General features: G+C 42.0%; 2 protein-coding genes across 2 annotated transcripts in view; one reads left to right on the top strand and one right to left on the bottom strand.

Annotated features, from left to right (window-relative positions):
• Positions 1–3,110, bottom strand: part of BTG4 (BTG anti-proliferation factor 4) — a 78,722-nt gene extending 75,612 nt beyond the window's left edge. Inside the window, exon 1 of the mRNA XM_072611151.1 lies at positions 2,353–3,110. The gene's annotated coding sequence lies outside the window, so the exon portion shown is untranslated. The remainder of the gene's footprint in view (positions 1–2,352) is intronic.
• Positions 3,111–4,868: 1,758 nt separating this feature from the next.
• Positions 4,869–16,057, top strand: part of HOATZ (HOATZ cilia and flagella associated protein) — a 45,861-nt gene continuing 34,672 nt past the window's right edge. The window contains exons 1-3 of the mRNA XM_072611157.1: positions 4,869–6,206; positions 6,771–6,797; positions 7,272–7,342. Of these exons, the coding sequence (XP_072467258.1) occupies positions 5,984–6,206; positions 6,771–6,797; positions 7,272–7,342 (321 nt within the window). The 5' untranslated portion in view covers positions 4,869–5,983. The remainder of the gene's footprint in view (positions 6,207–6,770; positions 6,798–7,271; positions 7,343–16,057) is intronic.

Below are 16,057 nucleotides of genomic sequence, written 5' to 3'. Positions count from 1 at the left end.
GCTCTTTTCAGGGCTGAAGGGCATGACCCTTGTGACCTATCTGTGCCCCCTTAGAAATTTACAAAAGGTGTCTGAGGCCTATTAACGGATGGGAAAGATCTTTAACTCTTCCCCCCACCCACCATTAACCTTACAAAAGGGTGAATCCAAAATACCCTCCAAAGCTACGCAGAATAAGAAAAACAACTTTGACGTGTCACTCCTTTCGGTTGAGGAATGACAAGAATTTTGTAAATCTATTGAAAAATCCCCATATCATCACGGTCTCTGATTTCAGAACAGAAAAACTGGGCTAAACACAATTTATTGACACTAAAGATAGATATGCTTTCTTACGTCTTCTTGCCTTCTCTCATTTTCAACCCAAACCTTCGAGACCCCCACCCCGCCCCTTTCTAAACTAACCCACCCAGACAGTTTCATTAAAAAAAAAAAAAGTGCTTTCCTGGTGATGTCCAAAACAAATTGCACTATTCTGTTTGGTCATCTAAAACACTACAAGCATTCTTACTTAGATTAAATTATAGGGCTCCCTGGTCCCCAGGCATGCCTAGGCACGAACTAGAAAGGGAACAAGCCCTCAGTTTCTGTAGTAACTGTAGGCCAAACCAACGGTCACCCTAGAACAAGCATTAATTTTTCTGGGAGCTAAGTCACATACGTTTTTGTGGTTATTTTGTCTTCCAGTAATTATGCATGCTATATAAACTATCCAGCTTTTTAATTATTTTAATATGTCTGTGCACTATGATGACTTTTTAAATTGATTTTTAAAATCACCTTTGTTTGGAAGAAAAGTTTACATGCATACGTACATATGCTTTATCAAGGCATCTGCCTGCAAGAGTGTTATGGATAGCTGCTGGCAGCTATCCAATGCTGGTAAGATATCCAAGACCTATCCATTAACCTTATTAATACTAATTAAGAAATGCTATCAAAAATTATAGTTAACTTTAAAAATGACTAACCATGTAAGGGTAATATAATTGTTTCTGACAGTTATGTGCTAAGTGATTCAGCAGTTTGCAGATTTTTTTTTCTTGGGTAAAAGTTTTTTGACAACGAAATGTATATAAAAAAGTAGAAAATGGAAAAGTTGGCTCTTCGGAAGCGTAGCTGGGCATTTATCTGTATATTACAAAGGTTGCAGCTAACAGATTTTAGTAAAGCATGTAGCGTGTTGTTGGTATTTTACACTTGCTAAATGATTGGTTTAAACTAGGAACGACTGTCTTAGGGTTTTCTACGCACTATTCATTTATTTTTCTATGTATATTTCATATTTCATCTTTCTCGGTGGAGTCTCTTCAAATGACTTTGATACAGATTTGTAGATGGAAGGTTTTATTTTCAAAATGAAGTCTCACTTGGGCAGAAATATGGGTTCTTCATACAAATATGAAGCTACTTAACTTATTAATGACTTCTACACTTAAGGTTGGAATTGTTCACCTAGTCATGGTAATAATTATGTTTACTCTGAGCCACTCATTTTTTCTTCCATTTAGCTCCCTGAAAGTTCCAGATGCAGTCTGTGGCTATAAGGTTTTATTTGGGGGGGGGGGGTGCTCCAAAACAAGTGTCCCTGGGGGACACTAACATGACAGGCAGTGGAGTTCCACCTCCCCAAAGTTTGAGTCCCAGGTTGCATTCCCTTTCTAGGTTCCAGGAGTGAAGGAAGGGTGATTGGTAGGGACTTTTGTCATTCACACAGAAAACCCTCCACCCCATAACTCCACACACAACGTTTCTTCAGCATGCCCATCGCACAGACGCAGGGGATACACACACCACAACCCAGCACCCTGGATTTCTAGCCGGGAAGGGACGTTGGACGCTGAGGAGCTAAGCCCAAAGAGGTGCAGTGAGTTTGGCACAGGGTCTCGAGGCGTCTGAGGAGGGATTTCACACCAAGCCCAAAGCCGGCGCTCTGACTAGTGCGCCCGGGGCCTCTGCTACTCTCTGGAAGGAGAACTCTGGGCAGGACACACACACGCTCTTTATATCTGTGTATGTGTGCACGCGCGCGTGCACACGTATGTGCGTGTGGGTACACACACATGTGGCCGTTCCTCCTCGCCCCTAGAATGCCCTCTCCTATTACCTGCCCCTGCCTTCTCCATCCTCTAAGACTCCGGACTCCACCCGTCCGGGTGAGGCCTTTCCAGCCCCGAGGACACACGGCCTCCCACAGGACACACAGCCGGGATGGGGCAGCTTGGGATTTATTTGATGGCCTTGGCCGGTACACTCACGCCCCCCTCCCCCCGTGTTAACCACTACGTGAGGACTCGATACTTATTGATTAACCAATACCGATCGACTACAGAGGACCTTGGGTTTCCAAACCTGTGCCTCTGGACTCATTAGAACCACACCGGGAGCCCCGAGGAAGCCAGGCGCCCCCACGGCACTAGTGAGAGAGAGCCCGAGAACCCGGGGCTCAGGTTCCATTCCGTGGCTCCCTCGGTCGGAAGCGGGTCACAATATCCCAGGGCTGCTTCCTGATCTAGAGAGGGAGGGGGGCGGAGACCACGAGGCCGCCTGCCTCTGAAGACGCCGGCTGCGCTCGGCCGCACGCTGCCGGGAGGCCGCCTAAGTCACGCTCGGCTCCCCGGTCCTCCGTTTCCCCGGGTGTAAAATGAGGGGCAGGCTTTCCATCCAGGCTCCTGACAGAACCACTAGGTCCCTCCCTCCCAGCTCCAGATCCTGTGATCTCCGGGGCCAGCATTCCTCCTCCTCCCGGCCTGGCCTCCTATCCTAACTGAAGCCAAGTCCTCTGGCCGGGAGACGCAGGGGATCTTTCCGTGGGGCAAGCCTCCTGGTGAGAAAAGGCCCCGTTTGTCCCCGTCTCCGGGTCAGTCGTTCCCAGGCCTGTCCCCCGCAGGGAAACCTGAGGACATCCACCCCATCTGGAGGTACCTGGAAAACTAGGTCCCTGAGCTGGGGGGCTGGAGGAGCCTCAGGGCTTCATTTCCAGGAGGGAGGGGGGAACCCTGGCCTCTGGAGCGGTGTCGGGACAGTTGGGGGAGGGGTGTGAAAGGAGACGCGAGAACAGCTGGGATTCCCCCAGACGGGCTCGGAGCTCCCCCGCCCCCGCGGCGCCACTTCCCTCCCAGTGCCCTGTGGAGCGCGCTGCCCCTCCCCCCCACCCCATTGCTTTTAATGCCTCTGGGCGCCCCGCCCCCGCCCCGCCCCCTCCGCTGGCCTCGCCCCGCCCCCCACTCCAGCGCGTGCCTGCCCCGCCCCCGTCGCGCGCCAGGTTCGAATGGCGGTTGGACTACGAAGCCGTGCCCTCGAGCCGTAGCCGGCAGCTGAGGGGAGCGGCTGGGACTGCACTGGGGAGAAGGGTTGGAGGGGAGCTGAGGAAAGTAGGAAAAACGGACCCCCCGAGGAGAAGGAGAGACTCTTGGGAGAGAAAGGAAGAGAGGAGAGAGGGGAAAGGGCCGAGGGAGAGAGGCAGAGCTGTGGAGGCCAGAGGAGGGAAAGGTGTACACAGGGGGAGGGGGCAGAGACTAAAGGAGGACAGAGGGGAGCCGGGAGCCCGGGAGGAGGAGGGTCAGGCTCGAGGGGAGCAGGGCCCTGGGCGGGGGACGGAGAACCTGAGGAGGAGCTAGGGGAGGGTAGAGGCCGGGAGCCTGAGAGGGAACGGGGGCCGGGCCTGAGGAGGAGCCGGGGGGGGGGGGGGGGGGCAGGGCAGAGGGGAGCCGGCCTGGAAGCCTGTGGGAGGAGCGGGGAGTGGGGGGCCTGGCTAGGCCAACGGGCCGGCGGCCACTTGGTCGAGGTCGTCCCTGGAAACGGGCCGCGCCGGTCTTGTGGGACGCGGGGGTGGGGGTGGGGGTTCGGGGCTGGGTCCTGGGACCCACGCCCTCCCCTCCTCCGACTGTGCCCGGGTGTCCATGACTACAAGGTGTATACAAAGGGCCGGCCCTGGCCGGGCCCGAGGCCAGTGTAGCCCGGGGCCGTCTGGGGAAGGGGCCGCCCCGACGAACCTCGGGCCTCGAGTCAGGCCGGGAGAGAGCGGCTCGCGCGAGGCCGAAGGGGGACACTGACTGACCGACAGACCTCCAGTGGAAGCCCTCCCGGGGCAGCCCAGCCAGCAGCGGCGCGTCCAGTGCTCGGTTTGTAGGCAGTGTAGTTAGCTGATTGTATTCTACTGCCTGCAATCACTAACTCCACTGCCATCAAAACAAGGCACAGCATCACCGGCTGCCGAACGCCTGAGAGGAAGGAGTAAGTGGGTTCTCTTGGCCGGGCACGACGGTGGAGACGGCCGCCGTGGCCATCCCTTCCCAAGCGCTAGCTTTCCTGCACCTGCTTTGAGTCGCTTGAGGAGAAGATGGTGCTAGATGGGATTTATTGGGATTTATCCAGCGGGATGCACGCTGAATATTGAGAGGGACAGTTTGGCAACCTGCCAAAGTAAACTAAATTGAGGTTAAATTCTGAGAATGTATGAGACGGAACTAACTTCGTGCCGTTTGTGTAAGAGTAAAAACCACAGGATCTGCCTCGTTTAGCTAAAATATAAAATAGATTGAGGCGGGGGAACTTAATGATAAAGGTAGAAGAGAACTCCATTACCTTTGAACCTGCTTGAAGATAAACTGTTAAACATATTTGCAGCATGTGTGGAACTGGCATATTTTCAGAGTTTTCTAGCAGACTATTAGTCAATTCAGCCAATAGATGACCTACAAGGACTTGAAAAATTTAATCAGAAACAAACGTACTCGTCTTCATAAATTTAATATGAAGGTACCCTCTTTTAGACTTTAGTATTGAGGGGAGAAATTGAGTCTAGTTACTAGGCAGTGTAGTTAGCTGATTGCTAGTAGTTGTACCAATCACTAACCACACAGCCAAGTAAACAGATTTGTAATTCATCCAATCCAGATGTGTAAATGTGTTTTGGAGACAAAAGAAGAAACAGTGTACACAAAAGAAGAAACAGTGTACAAAAGCAGCACCTTTCCCCCACAAAATATTCATAATAGAATTGGTCAAGGAACTATAGAAGATAAAGTAAGTGGGTAATTTCAGTAGCTTAGCCTAAAAGGTTTCATTTTGTTTTTAAATGTACAAGCTTTCATGAAAGACCCATTTTGAGAAATTGAAGACATTTTCCTAGGCTCTTCCTGATGAATAAGATGTTTCCTTAACACGATCATGACATATATGATTTGTGTATATCAGACTGAACAAACTTCCTTTACAAAATTGTATATGAAAGCCAGCATGCCAATAGATGGTAGAATTATTGCTATATGTTAATGTCACAATAACTGCTACAGTAATGTTACTATAGATTTAATGTCAAAATACAAAACATTTCTGAATAAAGTTAATAAAGAAATTAGCTGTTCTTATTTACTGAATATCAAGAAATAGTTCCCCTGTAACAATTAATAGGCACACACTATAATTATCAATATCAGAGCTATACACAATCTTTACTTTTAGCTATGCTCAATACTGGGTATTTTCTCTCTTGGTAAATCATTCATAGCTGCTATACCCTAAATTGATGATCAAATATTAGATTCCAATCAGGCATATTAATTGCCCAAAATAAATTTGTTCTGAAGAAGTTGATGAGAGCTGTATTTTAAATCCATAACTGTTCAGACCAGACCAGACCTGCAGCCGCGCTAATCTCCCTCTGTTAAGGTGTGCTTACTCTTAACAGCCGGATACCCTGGCCCCACCCTCGGGAGCAGGTGTCCCGAGTCTCCACACGCTCACTCTCCTGGGGTGCCTCGGTGCTGGGAGTGTAGAACCGTTACAAATGCTGCCCGGACCGCCCCCACCCCCGCAGGCTGGCGGTGTGCCCCCCCGAGGAGGCCCTGGGTAGCTGGATCCCAGGCTGCCCCCAGCTCTGCCCGTTACAATGGGTGGGACCAAGGTAGGGGCGGGCCGCAGGTCACGCTGGGAGACTGGGCATCTCGCGTTTGTGTAGGAAGAAGCGTCCCGAGTTGCCATGGAGACAGGACGCTGGGGCAGAAGGACTGGCTCAGAAGGGCCCCTTGGAAGTGTACACCCTGGGCTGTTGGTGTTTACCGGCTCCTCAGAGAAGGATGTGGCTTTGGCCAAACAGTTCTGGGTGTCGGCGACCATGAATCCACATCCTGAGTCTCGGTTAGTGTCCAGCAGCACCGAGCAGAGATTGCCCGTAGCCCGAGCCACTGGGCCCACCGTGGCTGGTGAGTAGTGGCAGGAGGTGGCTAATGCCTCGATCTCCAAAACCTATCCAGTAGTAGTCCTGCACCCCTGTATCTTTCAGGAATACCTTTGGAGCCTGTTATTAAATCGGCAGCTTCCTGTAGCATATTTCTTACTACGAGATTAAAGCATATCTCAAAATCTGGCCGAATTCTGGGAAGAGGAAGGGTCAGCCATGCGTCCAGTGGTTTCCACCCCACAGGTCTTCAGACTTCAGTTTTCACTGCCAGTTAGAACATGCTGAAAAAAAAAGCAAACACCCTCTGTTGCTTTATAGGAAAGAGTCATGAGGTGTACTGTTTTTATCACAAACAAACTCCCTGGGGAAGTTAAGGCAAGAAGGCCAAGTGATAAAGCAAGTTGAGGATAGCTGGGACCCAATCCTGGGTTTTTTGTAGCTGGAGGTCGCTGACAGTGTCACTGTAAAGTAAATGGACCTGTTATGGTTGTTAGGGGACCCTGAGATGCTTAGCACTTAAGATTCTGAGTCTCTTTCCAACTGATTATTTTAAAAATGATTAATTTGTTCCCTTTATCTTTTGCAGAAAGAAGTTTCAACACTGAGGATTACAGTAAGTATCAGCTCTCATAATTTGTATTTTAAATCTCTTAGTAGGCTCGCTTATCTGAGTAGCAAACAGTGGAGAGAGGTGGGGGGAAGGTTGTGAACCTTGAATGTGTCAGTATTTGGTTCAAGGCCTAGCATTTCCTCTATTCAAGAGATTGCTGCCAGTTTTCTCAATAAAACCCCAGAAACCAAAAAGTTGGAGTATTTTTTTTCAGAAGTTTTCTAGATCTCTGGAGTCAAGCCTACTTGTCTTTTGGATTCATTTGAGGTTTGTTGAAGCTATGGATATTATGTTTGTTCTACAATTAAAAAATAAAATTTGAGTTTATAAAATTCCAGGGCCCAGTACAGTGTATCACTAATATCATTGTTTATCCTTCTCTTAATTCACATGCTGTTTCTTTTTCATATGTAAATCATTGTTATTTTTCATGGCCATTTCAGAATAATATATTCTGAATTTGACTGTTTTGTTTAGAAATTCAGCAGCTCCTTGAAAAAAACAGAAAGGCTCAGGAAGCTGAGGAAAAAGAAAGGTACTTCCAAAAGGTAGGATCACATTTCAAAAGCACATCTGATTGATGTGAAATTCTTTAAAGCTTATATTCTTTTTCATTACTGTGTACATAAAAATAGTTTCCCCAAAATTTTCAGCCTAAATGATGGCCCTAAACTTTTAAAAGAATTTTCATTGCTGAGTCGTTATGAAAAGAAAGGGTAAATGAAAAAGTGTTATTAAGCACTTACTATGTGCAGATCACTTGCATTTCAAACCCAGATCTTAACCAAGACTTGAATTTTCTTATGCATATGATTTTTACTTTAACGTAATACTTCAGTGTTACATGAACTCTTAAGTTTTTATGCAAAATGGTTATGTAATAGCAAATCGGTGTCACTGGCATTAAGTGAATGATCATTCAGGTGGTCATATCTGCACAAATGTAGGTATCTGGAATTATTTTTACAAAAAAAACCAAGTTAAGCCATATTCTTATATAGGCATTGTGACCTAAATTACTCTGGTACTATTATAATTTTTTCTGAGGAGCCACTACTTGCCCCCAACCAGGTTTCCTTATAGTTTTCTAGGGAATATTCGATGAGATTTTGGAAGATTAGGCATACTCTGGATGCTTCTAGGTAAACCTAGAGCCATTAGGAACCATCCATGAGATAGTCCTAACCAATGTTGGGACCTAAGAGTTGCCAAAACTTCTTAGGAATGATTAGGAGGCCTTAAAACAACTACTTGCTTTGAGCCTTTAGGTTCTCTCCAAGGGGTCTTAGGATGTTTCAAGGATTCTGCAAAAGCCTACTACAAGTTATAAACCAAAATGGTATACATGGAATAATCAGAGAAAGATAAGGTTCAAATATTTTGTCAACCAAGTCTCAGTCCAACACATAAAAGCATACAAGCAACTAAGTAAAATAGAGCATAAGTGGTATGATTCTATCAACTACTCTCATTTTGAGCAAAAGCTGAAAAGAGTGAATTTGGCACAGTTAAAGAAATCAACTGAACAAATCAATTTTTGGCAGCTCCAGTGGTTTAATTTGCATGGTAGAGAAATAGCCTTTAATTCAGCAACTAATGTAGTGATTTATAGAAACCATTTATTTGGTTAATGGAAAAATTCCATTCCTGTAACTGCTCCTATATGATAAAGCAAAGATGGAAGACCCCATTTTAGCTTACTGTCTTTAATCATAGGAGATATTGGCAAACTCTGAAAGTTTTATCGGGAATTCCACATAAATTACAAAACAACGGATTAGTTTTATTGATCATATTGGTCACCTTTTGTGGGCTCTTTTGTTACTTTTCAACTTGATTATATTACTAAAATATTTAGTCATAATTTTCTTCTATTTGGAATCTTGTATAATTGAAAGTAAGGCTTTTTTGAAGAAAAGGTCTAATTTTCAATTTTACCTAATAAAATTATTATTTTTTTAAAGTGGTGAGAGTTTAAGGAGAGACTATGAGTCAAGAGATCAATCCCATCGTTTTTGAAAAGAGGACTGGACCTGGATTTGAATCCTACCTCTATTACTTGCTAATTGTACAATATTGGGCCTTAATTTCCTCATTTGTAATTACAGATAATAATCTATATCCAGCCTACCTCCTGGTTTTTGTTGGATCAGATGAGCAATGTATGTGAAAGTGCTTTAAAAACTCTTAAGTCTCTATTATAAATGAAACAATGTTAGATAAATGAAAGACTTTAGGAAAAAAACATTAAGAATACTTTTACCAACTTTTGTGCGTTAGGAGATATGGATTACAGGTAGATGTTTTGCAAATAAAGGCACTAAGTTTCCTTTAGATTTGCATGTAAGCTTTCATCAAAGGCAAGTCATATCCACGATTCATCAAACTACTACATAAGGGACATGAGGGACATATGTCCCTCAAAATGAATTTTCTATCTAGAATAGGAAAGATTCTTTTTTATTTATTGAGATCACCACCAGTCATGTGTAGCAGTCCCTCCTCTCCCCCATCCACAAGATGGCGTGCCATCTGATATAGGTCATACATATACAATCATAGTAAACATATTTCTGCATTAATCATGTTGTGAAAGAAGAATCAGAGCAAAAACCACAAGAAAGAAAAAAAACCAAAGAGAGAGAGAAAATAGTATTCAGACTCCATAGTTCTTTCTCTGAATGTAGACAGCATTTTCCATCATGAGTCCCTTGGATTGTCTCTCATAGGTTCCCAAAATGGGCAGTACCATTCCTGGGAAGATACTGGAATGATCCAGGGAATCAGCAGTAACCTTGGGTAAGGGACAGTGGAAGCATATGGAAAGAAGAGAAGAAAATTTTGAAAAACCATTCATAGATGTTTTATCTGTTGTGTAACAGAGTTAAAGTCATAGTAATTACATTATTTTCCAAATAAACACACAAAATGCAAGGTATAATGATCAGTGGTCAAGTTCACTGGCAGATATTAGCAAGCAGGTATTGGCAGGGAAGCATGTAGAATGTAATGGTTACATGATGCATACTGTGTCATCAAAATTTCAAAGCAGGAAAAAAGTCACAAATTTATAATAAATTGTTAAATTTATGTTGCATCTTTTTTTTTTTATTAAACTTTTAACATTTATTTTCACACAATTTTGGGTTACAAATTTTCTCCCCTTTCCCCCCCCCCCCCCAGACCCAAGTTTTCTAATTGCCCCTGTGACCTATCTGCTCTCTCCTCTATCCTCCCTCCCTGCCCTTGTCTCCGTCTTCTCTTTTGTCCTGTAGGGCCGGATAGCTTTCTTGTATGTTGCATCTTTTTAAAAAAAATTTTATATTTTTTTAAATGATGCAAATTTCAATAAAACGTTAAAGGGTTTTAAAAAGTAGATTTGTGGGACACTGAATAATTTTTTTTAAAGTGGGCAGTAGACCAAATAAGTTTGGAGACCTCTGTCTTAGATAATTAATTGCATTGCTAAGAAGAGCTAAATCTAGCAAGGTTGGTCATTGAACAGTGTTGCTATTACTATGTACAATGGAAGAACTAGAATTTTCACTTTCCACAGTGTGGTAATTACAAAATAATGTTTTAGGGCTTTCATCTGATGATCCCAAAGGATCTTTCAAACTCTCTAGAATTCTATGGTAGAAATAATAGCTAGCATTTGTGTAGCACTATATGGTTCTCAAAGTGCTTTACCTATGTTCTTTTCATTTTGTCCTCACATCAACCTTTCGAAATAGGTATTTTGTCTGTTTTACAGAAGTTAGGAAACTTGCCCAGGGTCTTATCACACACAGTCAAGTACCTTCATTTCTTTCACCCCCATAAAACCCAACCAGCTTTTGAATTCCCTTTAGTGTATTATCTTCTTCTTGTTAGAATATAAGCTCCTTGAGGGCAGGCACTGTCTTCTTATTTGTATTTCCAGCCTTTAGCACAGTGCTTGGCACATGATAAGCACTTATTAAATGCATCTTGATCTAACTTAACTCACATTTTAATAGTACAGCCAGAGATGATCCTGTTTTCTATTCTTTACATCTTGTTCCATCTCCCACCTCCCTTGACTTTGTATAGAGTATCCCCCATGCCTCAATTTTTTAATTTTTCATTTCTGCCTCTTGAAATGCACATCTCCGTTAAAGTCTCAGCTCTCCTGGTTTTCCTATTTTTCTTCTCTTGTTTGTCTTGCTGGATTTTCATCCAAATAATACCTGCTAACTGTGATTTTGTCCTGGGCCCTCTTCTCTTCCCTCTCTATACTGTTTCACTCGGTGGGGTGTATGGAGTGTTCAAGAGCTTGCCAAGCCCTTTTCAGGGCTGCTTATCTACCTTTGTTGTCAATCTGATTCACCCAACTCTTACATGTGGTTGCAAGAAACTGTAGTATGCACAATGGCCACACCCCAGTAAATCATCTCTTCAAATGGACTAAACCAGGTTGAGGGTAATTAACAAGCCTCAAACCTGTTGGTAAGTTAGGGAGACATTCTTTTAATAATCTCAAGTCCCAACTTCTGCATGAGACATATCTTGATCCTTCCAGTCATTAGTACCCACTCCTCTCCCTGTTGACATACTATGTGTTTTACTTTATGTCTCTGTGCACATTTTCTTTCCTCTGTCAATAGAATACAGGTTTCTTGAGAATCTTTGTATTTGTTCTTTTTCTTTGTATCCCCAGAAACTAATGCAATGCTGGAACAGAGTAGGTGCTTAGTAAATATTGTTAATATACATACACACCCATAGAAGTTGCCCCAATAACATTTTAGTCCAGTTTTTCCTGTATTTTATGTTTTCTTTTATCTTAGAGGAATGTATATAACAGGTAGAACAGGGGCAATGTAGCTTAACATAATTATTAAAACAGCTTGTTTTTAGATTTCACTCCTTTTTCTTTTATCATGTTTTTAATGTTACATGTTATCCTTCTCTTAAAATTAATGGCATGATTCCCTTTTTAAAAAACCTACTTTAAAAAAAGATTGAGTTGTGTCTATTTAATTAATTAAATTAAGTAGACTGCTATAAGTGCTTTGAACATTTAAACTACTCAGTAAATGCTGGACATTGTTAGTACTGTTTTAGAATGGAACATTTTCCCCTGATTTCTAGCTCAGAGGTTTAGCCCAAATTAAAGGATAAATATGCCATAAACCCTGTTGAAAATGTCTTTTTTTATAATTTTATCATCTCCCTAGTTGGTGTTGATTTTCAGTTGTCTACATTTTTTTAACCTTAGATTTACTCTCATCTTTGGAGTATTTTACAAGTATGTGCTATAACTTTAGGTTAATGGACAAAATGCTGTTAATCACACCCGATAGTTCTGTGATATATGTTTGTGGCAGAAAATCAAAAGAAATGATTGAAGTTGCTTTGACTAAATGGCTTTATCCATGTTTAAAGGAAACCTTATAGCACTATATAGCATGACTACTCTTCCTCTGAGAGTTCTGGAATAGCCTTGCAGCAATTAAAATAAATGTATAGTCAGCTATTTCATTTGTGGTTATAAAATTAATCCACATTTAGTACTGCCACCTTTAAAAGAGCTCTTTATCTCATCATCTCTTTATGCAGAGAAACATAAATAAATAAATAGTTCAATAATTCTAGGAGAAGGAAAGAGAATTCAGACCATTCTTTATTGCATTAAAAAGGGATGATGAAGCACTTAATAATTCCCATAGGAAGTCAAAATTGTATAAGGAACAAATATAAACCAAGGGTTAAACCACAAAGAATAATATTGGAACAGTAATATAAATATATAGTATTTATTGGGACTTGAGTTTTAAAGACCAACCTCCTGAAAGAAATACCACATCCATTTCTACCAGTGTGGACCATAGTACTATTTCAATCAACTCCTTTAGGAATGAATTCAAGTCATGAACTTCCCTGGCATCACAGATAAAAAGAACATAATCTCTATGTACAATAGCATAAATAAAACTAATCTATGTTTTAGAAATAAGTCATTATCAAATTAATTACAAATACTTGAGACATTTTTGTAAAAATTAGTGGTACTGTTTGCAAATCAGCACTTTTCATGGCATGATAACAGCTGACAAAAGTCCTCATAAGGTTCGTAAAGAAATAGATGTGCATATATGTACATATTTGTACACCCACATATATATACAAATATATGAATGTGTATACCTATATGTATATATGTATGTATTGTTTAAACCTCATGGGATTTTCATAACAATTCTAAGAAGTAAACACCATTATCCTCATTTTACAAGTGAGGAAACTGAGAGTGAGAGAAGTTATATGACTTATCTATCCATGTCACTGATAGTAAGTCACAGAGGCAAGATTATAACCCAGATCTCTCCTGATTCCAAGTACGCCACCCTTTCCATTACACTATGCCACTCCTCTAAGTCATAGGCTTTAGAACTCAAAGGCACCTTAAAAAATCATATAATCTGAGACGGAGCCAAGATGGCAAATGTAGAAGCAGTGACCTGTCTGAGCTATCCCCCCAAACCCCTCAAACTACCTGTAAAAAATGACTCTAAACAAATTCTAGAGGAGCAGAAGCCACAAAAGGACAGAGTGAAACAGATTTCCAGCCCAAGATGATCTGGAAAGTCAACAAGAAGGGTCTATTGCACCAGGCTGAGAGTGGAGCACAGCCCACAGAGAGTAGGCCACACCAGCACAGATGGGACTGGAGCAGGCCTCAGGGTGCTGAATCACTGACAACTGTAGGGGTTTCTAGACTTCTCAGCCCACAAATGCCAAAGACAGTTTCAAAGATCAGTAGGAAAGCTCTCTCACCTAGGTGAGAGAGGAAAGTGGTCCAGCTGCAGGAGCAGCAGTTGCTTCTGGAGCTCTTGGCCTACAGATGATAGGGGAATTCAGCAGCTGATCTGGGTAGCATTCCTGGGTGGCAGACTTGGGGTGAAGAGGAGTGCTGGTGTGGCAGAGCTGGTGGCAGCTGTGGAGAGGGAATCCTCCTCACATTTCCAGGGAAGAAAAGAGTACTTGTGGTTGCTTCCAGACCAGAGTGCAGGCTAGGAGAAGAGTAAACACCTTTCCTTTCATCGTATCATTTGGAGGAACTGTGAATTTACAGGTCCCTAGAGAGAACTCTGAAAACAGCTGCACAAAACCCTGAAACTTGGGGCATTACACCCTCCACTTAATAAAGAGCTCAAAAGTCAAGTAATTGGCTGGGAAAAATCATCTAGTCTTTCCCATGGTGCCAGTTTTGTCCATATCAATCACCATGCAAGAGATGCAATTTTTTTCTCCACTGAATTTCTGCCAGCCAACAATAGCATTGTACTCTTATATACAGTTGAGGAAACTGAGGTTGGGAAAAGTTAAGGTCACACAGGAAGTAAGCAGAGGAAACATTTGAACTCAGGTCTCTAATTCTAAATCTAGACTTCTTTCTTCAGGTTTCTGGTGGGTTTTTTGTTCTATTGAAATGCCATATTTTGATGTTTCAGTGATTTTCAGGTTTACCCAGACTTGTTCTGCAGCAAAAAAGCAGTACCTTTTAGAACGCCTGATTTATCCTTGCTGATTACATACAAGCAAACATTGTAGAAAGAGAATTACATTAGGAATTGAAATCAACTTTTCCAAGGCTCCTTTGTCTTATCTGTAAGATAGGGGTATTGGAGTAGATGAGATCTCCCACTGAGGTCTCTAAATTTATGGTCCTCGGGTACATGAATAAGACATACCAAATTATTCTTTTCAGAAAGTTAGCTCAAGATTGGGAAAACTACAAACCTACTGATATTAATTGAAATTAAAGTAGCCAACCTATTTACCCTTACTTCTGCCAAATTTGCTTTCTTGGACAGTTGAACAACAACAAAAATGGGGAAATTTTTAAACTTTAGACAATAAGAAATTTGTTTACAAACTCTAAAATTTCCCCTTTATCCTAATTCTCCTTCTTCCTATCTCCAGACTCAGTACCTGTGGACAGATTATATGTCCCCGTTGCTCAGAATGTACATTCCTACTCACCTGTGTCCTTCTTCCAAACATACCACACTTTCATTTCTTATTAATCTGCTATTCACCCATCAGTCAAGTTGACTTTTCCCATTTTCACATTCTGTCAAACCTCTTTGGGCTTTCCTTGCCTCCCTACAAAATGGGGATAATACTTGCCTTACCCACTTCTCAAAATTTTGTAAGAAAAGTACTTTGTAAATTTTAGAATACTAGGTAAATGTTAATTATTATGCCTGGGCCCATAAATAATTGATGACTTGAATTAATAACCAGATCTCTTTTAGGCAAATTATGTAAAAAGTCAGGCAGTGAAGTTTAAGAAACATTTAATTCTTCTTTCTAGGCTCCAAAACAGGATATTTAATCATAGCAAAATGTAGTCCAAAATGCCTTCAGACTGAAAAGATGTAGCCATTTGCCTTTTGAATCCTGAGATTCCATAATTCCAAAGATTCTAAATTTAGATCACAAGGACCTGATATACATCAGCCCGTGGGTCCTCTAACTCCAAATCCAACACTCACTCTGAACACCATGCAAAGATATTGTTACAGTGTTGATCATACTACCATAACTAGTTGGACCTAAGTGGGCTTAGAGGCTTCATGGCAATTCTCTTCCTTCTGGTGGGAACACATAAGCATTTCCCAGACCATTTCCACCTTAGAAAAATGATGACTTGGAAAATAATCAGAGGCACACAGATTGTGTTCTTTAGCCGCCAAGAGTAAAATTGGACAAGATTTGACCTGAAAGAAAGGACCCCCAAAGCTTAGAGGAAAACTATAAAATGAGACAAGATAATGTTTGGGGGACACAAAAATAGTATCGTCAAAGCAAGATTACCAATTGAGTATGAGCTCAAAACAGACTTGGACAGAAGCACAAAGTGATGAAGGTCTTCAGTTGGAAAGAATGTTATTTAAAAAAGCACCATGTAAAGGAGAATCACTTATGAGCAAGATATACCCTACTCTCTTCCCAGATCTTTATCAACTTATTATATCTTATCTGAAGCCCTCCTAAAATACTTTCTTTTTTTTTTCTGAAGGAACATGCAAAGGAACTTAGGAGTTTACCTTCTAGTCTTTGAGAGTCAAAAAACTTCCCCCACAGGATAAGAATGAGCATAATTGTTTGATCTACTTTAATGAATTGTATGCAGGCTTCTTATTCTTGTGAAAATCACAGGAGAATTCTTAATTTATAACTATTGGGCCTTGGTTGAAGGTCAATTAAGTCTTCTGGCATTTCTTGTTTGGGGC

This window comes from Notamacropus eugenii, chromosome 5 (assembly GCF_028372415.1).
Source record: "Notamacropus eugenii isolate mMacEug1 chromosome 5, mMacEug1.pri_v2, whole genome shotgun sequence".
Lineage (NCBI taxonomy): Eukaryota > Metazoa > Chordata > Mammalia > Diprotodontia > Macropodidae > Notamacropus > Notamacropus eugenii.
Note: the sequence above shows the minus strand (reverse complement) of the source record. Positions and strands in the feature narration are given on the sequence as shown.